General features: G+C 40.3%; 1 protein-coding gene across 3 annotated transcripts in view; it reads right to left on the bottom strand.

The window, feature by feature from the left end:
* The window catches only part of cadm3 (cell adhesion molecule 3), a 171,224-nt gene that overhangs the window by 53,282 nt on the left and 103,677 nt on the right, over positions 1-14,265 (bottom strand). For all 3 annotated transcript variants that reach the window (XM_036138591.1, XM_036138593.1, XM_036138594.1), the window contains exon 5: positions 3,200-3,337. In XM_036138591.1, coding sequence (XP_035994484.1) covers positions 3,200-3,337 — 138 coding nt within the window. The remainder of the gene's footprint in view (positions 1-3,199; positions 3,338-14,265) is intronic.

Here is a 14,265-nt window from a genome sequence, read left to right on the forward strand (position 1 = left end):
TAGTTTGTTCAACCTTCCTGTTATCATAATCAGAATCAGAAATACTTTAATAATCCCAGAGGGAATTTATCTGCTTAGGGTCTGGTTCTCTCTCACTCTCTCTTAGCCTAAATCAACTGCAGTCCTTTTAAATATTTTTATATCTGTGCTACTTTTGATTTTATTTTTAAATTCTGCTACTGAAAAAGGCTACGTTTAAGTCTCTTTGGCTTAGAAATATTATCCAGAGTGAACTTTGTTGTTTTCAGGGGAGCACTGGTTGTCCTGGAGTATGGTGCGTTCATTGATCAAAAAAAAAGAAGAAAAAAAGAAGAATGGATTGATTTAAGTTTCCACCTGGCTGCCTGCTGGTCGTGGTCGAAGCAAAAATGAAAATCAGCGAATTCTGGTTACCAACCCAATTTTGGTGCATCCCATTTCCCGACCTCAGCAGACTTAAAAAAAAAAAAAAAAAAAAAAAAAAAAAAAAGTCCCACCTAAGCTGCAGCTGTGGAAATATTATATCTTATTTGTCTGAGCCATCACAATCTGGCCACGGTCGAAGGCCCACAGATCTTAACAGCTGGCCTTGCAACAAATCAGCCTCAAGGACAGAATGTTTATATAATGACAGAAACGGTTGTCACGAGACAATCAATGCTTTCTCTTCACCTGTCAGTGGCCTTAATGTTATGTTAGGGGGATGAACAGAGGAGCCCAGCATGTTACCTGCAACCCTCTGGCCTGAGATGCACCGCACACGTTCCCCCAAACACCAACCCTTTACGTTTCTTCTACACAAAGGCGATGCTGTGTTTTGCAGCGGCATTAAACTATGCTGTGCAGATAGGCCTAAAGTAAAAATCGTATTTCAAAGATAACGCACCATTTTCTTTGCTGATACAATCCAAATGAAAAATGAACTTGAAGTTAGGAGGAATTTGCAAAATGCAAGGTGCAGTTAGTGTCATAAAAAAAAAAAACATGTGCATTGCTTTAAAGCTTTGGTAAAACAGAAAAAAAAATCCTCTTTTTTTTTTTGGTATTGTGGGTAAACTGAGTCTTTAAGCAGGCTTCCAGCCTCTGTAAAAGGCACATTCCTCTTCACACTGCTCTCATTTTTCTCTGTCTCCTGTTTTTAGTTTGCCTGTAACAAAAGGAGCAGATAATCTGTCTTCAGGCGGGCAGCTCTCCCATTCCGGCGTCTTCTTTGTAGCTTTAGCCCATTCTTTTGATTCCTTTCAATCCATAATTATAACAACACTGCCAAGGCATCTGGACAAGATGAGCGCCTTTGCACAACAAAGCCTAACTGCTGCATCTTTACATCAATACATCTTTATAATTTTATAATACTGTATTGTATTTCAATAATAACAACACCATGGCATATTGAAAAGAAGATTAACAATACTAAACAGCACAATTTACGGAGCGACGAACTCGTGGACGGATGGAGGGCACTGTTGTTGGAGCGCCATCGGGTCAACGGAGCTTCTCATACGGCAGACGGAGGAAGAAGTGAGAGGGCCGCAGAAGTTCCACTGCCAACATGTTTGGTCTGCTCAGTAAAGCGAAGCAGAAAGCCTCTGAGTAAGACGGCAACAACCATTAAGGGGAATGGGCTTACAGGAAACACGCTGGTAATTTGGAAAGATGCCACCGCTGCCAATACCAGAAGTGTGAGTCACAGTCAACGGACGGTAAACCCGGGAGTCTATTTGCCTTTTAGGAAGAAGAAAAAAAAAAAAAGCCACTTGATTTGTCTTCTGGTGACATTCTCGCTTTGTTCCTCCCTTCATCCTCGTTCCCTTTCCTGCTCATTTCTCCCACTTATCTGCAAACGCACGGCCTCTGAGCATGACTTCATGCAAAGCTCCCTCCATCTCTGTTCGACTGTCCGACCACATCCCTCTGACTTCTCCTCTGCCCTGCCTCTTTTCCCTAGAAAGCTTCTTGCTCACATCCGCCCTTCGCTCTCTTTCCCATTTACAGACATATCGCAGCACCTAAACCAGGACGCGGGCATGGATAAACTCCAGGGAAGCAGGGGCAAGGAATACGATCAATTAGAAACACCAGTTGAACTTTTTGTCACGTTACAAAACAAAAAAAAACTCAATACATATTATTTATATTTTATGTGACAGAGAATGAAAACTACACGTGTTTTAAACGTTTGGGCGTTGTTGGAGATAGTAATTTAATGACGTTGAACATCGAGAGAGTCTTTAGTCGTTGTAGGTGTCCAAGTCTTGTTGTTAGCTGTGTCATACTCCTTCCATGTTCAGATGATAGATTGAAAAGTGCTCTCTGGGAGGCTCAGGCGTGTTATTCTACAAACATAAATCTGCTTCAAAGTTCTTCAAAAATGTATCCTTCAGCTGTCTGCTGTGTCCCTTGGTCTTCACGGGGATATTTGCTCATTAATGTTATCTAAAATGCCTCAGAGGCTTTACAACTTATACGCAGCAAGACCCTTTAATAAGTCAGAAGGTAGCTGGACGCACATTATTTTATTTAGAGGCGGCAGAGTGAAGGAGGCCAAACACTACTGAAAGTACACCCTTTCAAAAACCGTCAATCGTTTTCCTTCCATTTCAGTTTGATGCACGACTTTTCGGTTGGTCTGTCACATAAAATCCCAATAAATGAATCTAAAGTTTGTGGTTTTAACGCGGAATAAACTGTGAAAAAGATCAAGAGGTGTGAATACTTCTGCGAGGCACCGTAAATAAACCCTGGGAAACGCACACATGTGCAGCGGCGGGAGCGAGAAAAGGGGAAGGGCGCGGATCCACTCAGCATGTTTCCACTCTCCACACAAAGACCAGCAGCGCGCTCTCACACTCGGACACAAACATTCGCGGGGTTCAAGTCGCGTACAGAGACGCGGCGCAATATGGCAAGGACACGGCACAGCATGGGTTGCACAAGCAGCAAACTACAATCTGCGCGGCCGAGTCGCACGCGCACCACCGTGTCACGCTTGGAAACGCTGACGTTGACCACGACTGCCGATGAAAGAGCGAAACCCGCATCGCTGCGTTCCCACAAAACCCCTCTGGTCCCTGCAAAAGGACACAGGTCCAAACCTGATAGGCTGCGCCGACGTGGCTCCAACTCATCGTGATGTTCCTAGAGTTTGTAAAAAAATATCACACAAACTCATCCACAGATGCATTGAAAAAAAAAAAACAAATTTCCTGCAGTCACTCACCTTGGATCTCGACGCCTCCTTTGTACCAGCGTAGCTTGGCGGGGGGCTTGCTGCCCGTGGTCGTGCAGGTAAGGGTGACTTTTCCGCCCGCTGGCACTGGCTCTTCAAAGCCAGAGATCTGAGGTGTAGCGGGCACACCTGGAGAGAGATAAAGCAGCATAAATAGGCGGAGAGCAAGCAGGAGGGACAGAGGGAAACTTTTGTGCTGCAGGGCTCACCTTGTAGCCAGAAGCAGCAATAACCGAAAGGCTCGTGGCAAAAGCCTCCAACAGCTGCTGCATATGTTTGCAGAGCTGCGGGGAATCGATTTGGGTAACAGCAAACGATGGACAGAGAGCTGTGATCCGGCAACCAACTTTATTAAAGACGAGCTTAAATTTCTTTGGATCAGATAGAAGCCAGCAGAGGGAAAATAATGACGCAGACCTGCAGTGGATTGCACCCAAAATGGTCCACGGCTGTGCACAGCAGCTCAAATGACCTTCCAAGGTATCATACCCACTGCCCGGACTTATTAGTGTTTGTCACGCCTGGTGCACTGGAAGATTTCTCTATTTTGCTGACAAGAGACCAATTAAAGCTATACAGATAATGACTGTTTCCGTCTCAGGGGGGAAAACTTGAGGTTACTCTGCAGATAAGACTCCTGGAGAGGAAAGGTGGCCCGTCCGGGTATGTGCATGCAACTCCTGGCATGATATTATCTGAAATGTTAAATATATCTGAGACGATTTCTTCATTTCTCGTAATTGTTGTAATTATACATCTTTTATCTACGTCTGGATATTCTGCACTGGTGGACCGAATGGCAAACCGAGCAGCTGTTACCTAAATCAAAGGGAGCCACTTGAGCAGAGTCAAAAAACAGTAAACTATTAACACTTAATGCTGCATCACAGTCAGACGTTTCTAATATTTCTGTCCTGGTACGTATGAGAAGCCCAAATCAGACATTTCCCCCCCGAAAACCTACCCGACCTATAACGAAGCACTTCTTTGCCTAAACCTATGCAAACGCCGACAGAAAGCAACCACAGTAACAACAGCATGTGCTCTAAGATCTGAAAGTGCAAACATAAACAACAAAAGCAGCAGAAAAAAAAAGCAGAAAAGCACAGATCAATAAAGCAAGGCTCGCAGTCGAGAGTCAAGCAGAGCCTCCTGATTAAAGCTGCATTGGTTCCATCAAAATTTAATGCACGATAAAAGAGGCTGCTTTTATTCCTGTGATGCAAGGCTGAGCGTCCAACATCCAAACAAAGCAACATCTAAAGAGGTGACATCTGGTCAGCAGACCTTGAGACAACTTTTTTTTTTTTTTTTTGAGTGCTTATTGTCGTAGTTTATGTGTAGCAAAATGTTTTCATCGGAAAGCCTCCAATGACGTCTCCGTCCAAACGTCTGCCCGTCTAACATGAGCTTCAATCGTATTTAAAGATACACTGCTTTAAGGGCAAAATGTTCCAGCATGGCTTTTCTATGCGTCACTTACTGCAGCATACAGCTGTGTGAAAAAATAAATAAAATCAAGGATCCAGTTAAATATTCAGATCTTTATTAAGAATAAAGAGACAAATAAAGTGTCCTCTGTTCTGATGACCAGACAGTTTAACCACATCTTTCCAGAGAAAATGTTTCAGTTTAATCAAGAAGCGTTGGCCTTTGTCTCCTTCCTCTCTGGCAAACATTTGGCCTGGCCTGCATGTTTGTCCTAAAGAACAAAGGTTTCCTCGTGGAAAATGTGCCGTGAAAGTTAAACATGTGCGGTCTCTTTCTGATGGTACAGGCGTGAACTTTCATATGAAAGGTGGCAAGACCCACGCGTTGGGCGCCGGGATGACATTTTAGGGTTTTTGGAGACTTCTCTTACGCTTTTCCAGTCATTCTGACCACCCAAAGCGCTGTTCTAGGTTTTCCCCTTTGTAAACTATCATTTGCCACTGCAAAATCAGAACTAAAAATAAGTAAAATGCTGTTAAAATTAGTGTATCTTTCCTTGATTTGAGCAGGTAAATAAGATTATCTGCCCATAGAATAAGATTTTTGCACTTAAAATAGGAACAATTTATCTCCATCATGTTATTTCAAGTGCAGGATGTCTAATTATCTTATTTTAGGGGTCAAAATACGCATTCCATTGGCAGATAATCTTATTTACCTGCTCAAATCTAGGACAAATACACTAACTTTAAGAACATTTTACTTATTTTTAGATCAGTTTTTGCAGTGGTACAGTGCAGCTGCTTATTACAAATTCTTTTCAGTACTTTATAAATTCCTTATGCAGTTAAGATGCTACAATCTTTCACGTGCTCTTTCTTTCTCCCTTTCTTTATGGCCTCAACATTTCATTGAAAAGACTTAAAGTTTCACAAAATATGCTTAATTTCTTTTCCAAGTTTTCTCTCCAAAGACACAAAATGAGTTGAAAGTGTTAGAAAAGTAAAATCAACCAAAGAAACAATGAAAAAAAAATCAGTTTGGAATAAGAATACAATGAGAAAGGCCAATGAGCAGCAAAATGAGTCCAATCAGTTATGGAGCGTTATAGAGTATCAAAGTTTCAAATAGTTTTAAAGCCACACATTTCCCTGCCACACCATTCCTACAGAGTAATGTGGATGATCCCGTTCTTTATGCAGCTGCTGAGTCACCTCAGCAAGCTGCAGAAGCATTGTCCACCTGTACGGCTGACGTCCTACAGCAGCTCATCCAAAATCAGCTAGTTCTACATCTTTCCAAAACAGCCTCCATGTGCTTTACTGTAAGGGAACTAGATTTATAAGAAATGTAAATTATTATCCTGGCTTGGTGTTAGAGCCTCAACTTAAATTTGATAAACATATCATGATAATATTAAGCGCTTTGAATCATCTTGTTACTGAAAAGTGCTAAATAAATAAACTTGCCTTTCCATATCAATAACAATACGAAGTAATGTTAATTGCTTCAAACTAATCAGAAACTATACACCCAACCTTGCAGTCTTGCTATATATGCACTTTATGATTCCACCCCCCTCATATTTCTCACTGCATGACAGCATGGGCTCAGACCGCTCCTACTGTAACCAAACACATTATAGCATTAAGCTGTAGAAATGTTGGCTAAAAAGCCAATCCACCGTCATCATTGTACCATTTTTAAGAAATCTAATCTTATAAGCTTTGCTACATTACCCCAGTCTTACGCTCGCTTCACTGGCTCCCTGTGCTATGTCGTATACATTTTAATATCTTTGTTTTGTTATTCAGAGCGCAGCGTGGGCTACATCTGGGACTTCAGCCGTACTCTTCAGCTCGCAGTCTGAGATCCGCAGGGCAGAACCTGCTGATGGTTCCTGGACCTCTAAGACCAGAGGAGACAGAACCTACCAAGCCGTTGGAGTAAGACCCCCCGCATCATCTGCAGTCGCTGGACTCTGCTGCTTTTATAAAGCAGCTTAAGTCATTTCTCTTTAAACAAGCATTTTAGCCTCACTGGTCCCTGGGCTGCTATGATCATTGGTGTGTTGTTCTGATGTGTTTTTAAAGTCTCCCTCAACTGTAGTTTTACCGTGAAGCACTTTGTCACTGCTGCCTGAGAAAGGAGCTATATAAATACAATCTACTTACTTACTTTGTCAGTTTCTGTCTTCTTAAATTAATCCATAGGCTCATCAGTCGTTTAGTACATGAACTATTACGTTTGTGGGAGGGACAGAACAGCAAGAAGCACCACAAAGCAGGAAATCTGCACGACCAGCTTTGGACAGACAGCCTTTTCTGTGAAATAACTCAGTTGTTTCCCCAACCACATCTGTTAAGGGTTGTAAGTGCTGCAACTTATTGCCGTCTGACTAGAAACCATACCTGATGCCAAAACATTCACCTCCAGGCTTAAGAATCGGCTAATGACGAATCAGAACTGTACGCATTTATAAATATTGTAATCGTTTTGAGTAAGGAGGGAAACAAAAAAGTTTTGAAGACATTGTTCTATATCACTTTCTGGACATGTCATTGTGTTTCCTGTTAATTTATATTTCACATTTAATTTAACTGCTAGGGATGGATGCCATGAATTAGCCATGGCTATAACCGCTGTGATGCGGGCATCAGATGGTTTGGAAGTAATCATCTTTTTTCTACTGTCTTTGTCCCTATTAAAAAATAAAATAAATGCTAACTAAATGAATCCTTTTAAAGGGAGGCCAGAGTTTTCTAATAACTCGGCATCCCCACATGTTTCTGCACACTGCCAATCAGCTGGCTGAAATAAGGCTGCAACACAAGAGAGACTTTTCCATTAATGGAAAACACATCTAGCCATTACTTGGATGCTAAAGGAGCTCCACCGACTATTATTACTGAGGTAATGGTGCTTCACAACAACTGTTGTTAAGTTGCATGTGGCATGCCTGCTAAATGGCCGGCTCCTGGATGGGTCCCTGCCTGATAGCCAGACCAATTAACCATCCAATATCAGCTTGTTACACATTCAATGTTGCTTTGGTAAAATTGTTGTGCAATAAGCAAAACGAATAGTTTTGTTGATTTAGACTCCATATTTTCCTTTAGGTCTATATAGTAAAATCAAAGTAGCAATAGAAACGTTTAATACATAGTTAATTGTTGGAACAATAAATTTTTTTTATCATTTTTAGCAACAAATGTTTGTACCAATACAATGAAACTGGAGTATTTACTATTTACTAGGTTAGTGTCAGTGTTTACTGATATTCTGAAGTAAAGTTCATTAAGTTTTTTAGTGACTTAGGCATAGATGAAAGCTTCCTACATTAATCTGTTTTCTACATTTTGCAAATAGAAATATTTAATGAAACAAGGTGCAAACCACAACTTGGTTCAAAATTTACTGGAATGAATTCCCGAGTACAACTCTGCAGTACATACGACTAGGCTTGCCATTACTGACCACAATCCAATCAAGTATGGAGCTGTAGGAACACACACTGCTGGGTTTCCGTCTCCAAAGAAGTCAAACTAATTCACGTTTCACTGGGAATATGACACGACTTGGTTTAATCAGGATGATTCAGCCCAGAACCTTGTAACAGGCTGCAAAAATCAATTTGGAATAAGGAAGAAAGAAAATCACAAATTATTTTTTTTACAATAACAAAAGGAGTACACTGTTTCCATGTTCAACCTGTTTTCTTTATTCATGAGGTAAAAGAGGTCAGCCGCCGCAGACACTTTCATTCTTGCGACAAATTTGAAATGCTAACCACATTTTTTTTTCTTTTTAGCGAGACTTGAACACATGACAGAGGCTTAAAGAAGCTCCCAAAAGGATATGATTGGGGGGGGGGGGGGGGAAACTCCTTCATTAACTTAACAATCCTGCAGTACTTGTGGCACTCATATTAAGTAGTCTAATATTTGCAGAGAAGCCCCCAAATGGCAGACGGCAGTCCGGTGAGATGTTCATGGGAATGCAATTAATTCTGTGAGAGGAAAAACATTGTGGTGCCTCGACATTTCTACCATTCAAATCAATCCAATGAACAGCAAGGTGTCGATACGTCAGGTTGGTTCAAATCCTCAAATAAATTACATTTTTGCAAAAAAAAGGGGTAATTTTGTTCTCGATAGCAAACAGGGTGAGAATTTTCGGGCCTTGCTAATGACCCTTTAGATTTTGCCCAAACTCCGCACAGCAAGAGACTCCATCAGGTCTTGTGGATGGAAATGTAAAACATGGAAATTGAAGCAAGTTTAATCTCTTAAAAAATAATCTGAAGTTTGTTGTGCATTTGTATGCAACAATTCCCCCTCCCACCCCACCCTGCCTGATATCCTGTATGCTGTCACATCCATTTACCCACCAACAAGTGAAGCATCAAAACTTTATGATCCATTCCTCTTTCATGGCCTATGATGAGTTTTTTTTTTTGTTTTCCAAATGCAGTTAAAAAGGACAATTTTTTTGTTGCTTAATTACTGTCTTGACTTGAAGAACAAATTAAAGCAACAACAAAGGCAGCAAAAAATAATCCACGCATCCTGTCTGCCAAATATTTCAGCAGGCCCCTTTCATCACTGCCATTACAGTTGAAGAGATGAGGAGAAAACTTTCTAAACTCCATCTGGAGCCATTGTAGGCAGCACTTTCTGCAAGTGCTGGCAGAGTTTACTGTCATTCTGCTTTTTAAATAATGAACGGTCGTCTGCCATCTACTTGCAAACTGCCATCCTGTGCATTAAGCATTAAGGCAGGAAAGAGAGAAGGACGTATATATATATATATATATAAAGAAATATAGTTGGAAGATCATGGTAAGAGAGGGATGGACCGGATGGAAGAAGTGGATGGATGTGAGAGCAAAGCAAGATGGCATGACTAGAAGGAGTGATATATTGTATATCATATTAATTGACAAGATAATGTGTGTCTTATGGATGGATGGATGGATGGATGGATGGATGGATGGATGGATGGATGGATGGATGGATGGATGGATGATTTTTGTATTATACATTTTACAGAAAACAAATGTGTTATTACAAAATATATCCATGCTTAAACTTCAGTGTTCATTTGTCTAAAGGTCCAGTACTTATCATTGATTACGTCACAAAGCGCTTTACAATAACAAATGACATAAAAACATTGAATTGTTATTCCAGAAGACTAATATATGGATGGACGGTTTTAGTTTCTGCCACTGAAACGGCTGATTTCCTTTACTGTGTTAATAAGCACTAGAATAGGTTTACTGGGTAAAGTAGTCAATGTATTCATTCATTCTTCCATTATTAAAGGGATTTTACTTTCAAGAAGCCATAGTTTCATCAAATACTTCAGAGTGGCCTTAATTGACTTTAATAATAATAATAATAATAATAATAATAATAATAATAATAATAATAATAAGAAGAAGAAGAAGAAGAAGAAGAAGAAGAAGAAGAAGAAGAAGAATAAGAATAATAATAAGAATAATAACAATAATATTCTGAAGATCTTAAAACATTTTTTAACCATACAATTTTTTAATTAGAATAGTCAAAGTAACAATTTCAAATTTCTCTAATCTATTGTCTAAATCCTTTGCATAGAGCAGGTGAGCTGAAGACTGCTGGATACCTCTGAATGATCTCTCTCTCAGACATGAGCTACATTGTTTCCAGCTTCTAAAAGAAATACACACACTGCACAGTTACGGTCATTTCAATGTGCAAGAAAAGCACAGAAAGTGTTTTAAAAAGCAGCGAAAGAAGGTTAGGTTTTAGGTTCGCTCTATATTTCTGCACGTTTAAAGCTATTCTAGGCTATTTTGAGACCCTTGTGATTTAAACACCTACATCATTTACGACAAATAACCTGGGTAACTTAACTTCCTTAAAAACAATTGCGTAATATAATTAATAACTTAACTCAAAAAGTTGTATTTAAGTAAATTATGTTTGGCCTTTTTCTGCTCTGACGGGTGACTTCTATGTTTTTACATCTAGGCCACATGCGGAGCATGGGGCTAGCCGATGGTGGCGGTTACTTTTCACTGGACTTCAGCCATTGATACTTTTGTTTCAGTAGAGTCCACCCTTGAAAATAGAGAATCATCAAAATGCATCATATTTTGGTTAGAATATATACCACACACTAAACTTATTTGCTGTTGCGTCACATTGCAGTCAATTGGTTTAAGCCAACTATTGAAATCTCTGCTTTTAGGCCAAACGTTAGTAAATATACATTTTATACATTTAAAAAGCTAGTTTTAAAAAAAAGAAAAACTTTAAAACCTACAGATGTTTGTGACCTATTGGAAACAAAGCACTGAAAGGTGGTATGCAGCTAAATGGTATGCAGAGCACTGGATGGCGAAATCCAGAGGCCATTTTTAGGTAAGTCACCCATTGTTGGTGACGCTGCATGACTCAGAACCGGCCATCAACTGCATTATCATCCAAACCTTTTGACTTTAACATTTAACACGTTTGTGCCATGCTTCGGTTTACTATAATTCGCTCGTTATCAGCACCTTAATTGCATTTAAAGTGCCTACTGGAAGCCACGTTGTTTATCAGGAGGATTCTTTGATATTATGTCTTCATTACTGCGGAGGTACCCACAAGCAGCACTAAAAAGCGGCACGAAAAAACCGAGGTGTACATAAAAAAAGAAAAATACAAACGTGGTCAATTTTTAATGTAGCACCATTTGATGTAGTGCACTGTGTGCGGAAGCTCCCTTGCAGAAAAGTAGCATTGAATATTAATGAAGGAGTAATACTGCACGTATAGGCCTGGCCAGAGAAGCCGTGTTGAGACCCTTCCCTCCTCACAGCAAAAAAGAGAATAAAGGCCCCCATAAATTATTCTCAGGACAGAGCACAGGCCTGACACAGATTTCGCACTGACCGACGCAGTCATTTAAAAGCGGCCGCGTTCAGCAGTCGTGTCCGGATGTGTAATTGTGTGTGCAGGAGTCAAACCACTCACGTCAAAACAAGGTTAAAACACACACACAAACAGACGGCGCTCTGCCAAAACACTCTACATCCCTGCTCAATTTTCCCATTGAGATTCGTGTGTTTTCGACATTTTAGTATACATTTTTAATGGGCCGGCTCCCTCTCGGGGGTCATGAAATATTTAAGGAACGCAGAATACAGTGTCACAGCTGTCAGCTACAGTGAATTAAAGAGAAATGCTGGAGTCACAATTACGGGAAAATTAAATAAAACAGTGTGTCCCGAGCAAATTTTAAAAAAAGAATCAGGCCAAACCAAGCATCTCTCCTGATCCTCCCTATGGAACAGCATTTTAGCATTTAGTTCGGCCACTGCTCCCGATGATCTCTAGGGGACCTGAGCTTAATTCCTTTCATTACACCCTGAGCCACCGCCAAACAATATGAAGAAATAAACAATTTGAACGGGGATGCTTCCGCTGATCCCGAATGGCAACCGCTAAATTTGAGGTAAAGCCCTTTGGCTTTTCTCAGGCAAAAGAACAGCCGTGCAAACATGAGCCATCCTGCTACACCCGCAATGTTTAAATTCCAGCATCTTGTTTTTACTAAGAATATTTTCCAAGAAAAGGAGGCAGAAATCCTTGGCAGCTCTGGTTGTCATCCAGGAATTTCTTGGCGAAACACAGAGCAGATGAAAAAAATATATTGAAAAATAAATGATAATAATAAAAAAAATAGACAAAATGTTCAATTCCTACAAGTAAACCTGCGGTTTGTACAGTTAGAGTAAAGCTTAGTGGGGGGGGGAAAAAAAGCTTGTTTTTGTGTTTAGCACAGGAATGATGCAATAACAGCAGCTAAAATAATCATGAAGAAAGGTACACCAGCTGTCAGTAAAACCCCAGGTAATCCACATATGTAAACACATAAATCCATAAAGGATGAACAACAAAGTGGAACGATTTTTGAGCCGCCCGTGTCCCACCGGGAGGAGACCCCGGGGGAAGACTCAGAACTGGTTGGAGGGACTTTATATCACGCCTGGCCTGGAAAAGCCTTGGGGACCCCCAGAATGAGAGGATGTCGCTGGGGAGAAGGATGTCTGGGTTTCCCTCCTGGTTCTATTGAGCATGCGTCCCAGTTTTAGATAAAGGGAAGACGGATGGATGGACGGATGGATGAAAACACTTTATAGACCACCAGCTAGGACTAAACTAGCTGATACTTATTTGCTCTTATAGAGGGAACAACTGCTTTCTGACAGGTTTCAGGGATTTTCTGGACTCTCTGCACCTTTTTGTGCATCGTTTTCCTCGTGTCTTACGGCTGCAGTAGGGGAGTTTTGAGAAAGCCGCGGACTTGGCCTGAAAATTTGAATAAGCACACCTTACAGGTCCCTCCCCTTTGCTCTCTGCTGTGCTGCAGCCCTCCTTCCACAGCGAGGCCTGCCGTGCTGTGGCGTGTTTACCTGTCTTTGTTTTCAGAGCAGGTGCCACTCCAGGAATTGGCGGTTTTCCTGGATAGAAGGATACACGGCACGGTGGTTCAGTGGTTAGCACTCTTGCCGCACAGAAAGAAGGGGTTTAGTCCAGGGCTCAGCAGGGACCTTTCTGTGTGGAGTGTGTATGTTCTCCTTGTGTCTGCGTAGGTTTCCTCCGGGCGCTCCGGTTTCCCCTACCACTAAAGACATGCTGGTCAGATCGGCCATTAGCTCAGGCTAACCCTTCTTCTGATATACAACATTTCTTCGTATGTACCTCGCACGTATAATGACAAATAAACCACCTAATCTTATCTTTCTCCACAATTTCTTTGCACAGCTGCAGCCAAGAGCCAGACATTCCTCCTGTCTCTGATTGGTTGGTTCTACTCAGGAGCGATGTATTTCAGCCTCTTCTGGTTAGAGGCGCTTGATTTTTTATTTATTTATTTATTTTTTTTTTGGAGATTATCTGTCTCATATTTTACTGTCAGGATATAATGACAGTTATATTATAGTTTTAATAAATATGTAAAAAGTACATTTATACAAAAGTTACCTACTGCAGCTTTAATAGTAGTTTTCATGTACCAAGAGTCTTAAATTGCGTTTACAATTTCTAACTGACAAAAGCTGGTTTGGTTACTGGCAGTTTTCTAAAAAACAACTTTTAGACACTTTGCCACTCCATCGTTTGGTAATTTAGCAATTTTGGTTGTTTGGATTTGGTGTATGTTTCCACTGGACATGCTGTAATAATTAAATAAGATTATTAATAATAACAATCATTCATATTGTCATTGCAAAGAGCATTCCCATGAAATGTGTTCCCTGAATTTAACCCATCCCCTGTTTTTTTGTACCAGTTTTGACAACTTAAAATTTAAAATCTTTAGGAAATATTATATCCTTGATATAAATATATGTTAATCTTGAGCATCTTCATGATTGTCCATCCACAAAACTTATTTTCAGAATTAGTTTCCAAAAGAAATGGATTGATACTGCCCAAAAGATATATATATATATATATATATATATATATATATATATATATATATATATATATATATAAATAAAAACTAATTAGTGAAGTGGCAAACTGACCAAGGGCGGTTTTAAGACGTTAGCCTGCCCCAAAAGTGTTGACTGTAAACAAACACAC

This window comes from Fundulus heteroclitus, chromosome 6, assembly GCF_011125445.2.
Source record: "Fundulus heteroclitus isolate FHET01 chromosome 6, MU-UCD_Fhet_4.1, whole genome shotgun sequence".
Classification (NCBI taxonomy): Eukaryota; Metazoa; Chordata; class Actinopteri; order Cyprinodontiformes; family Fundulidae; genus Fundulus; species Fundulus heteroclitus.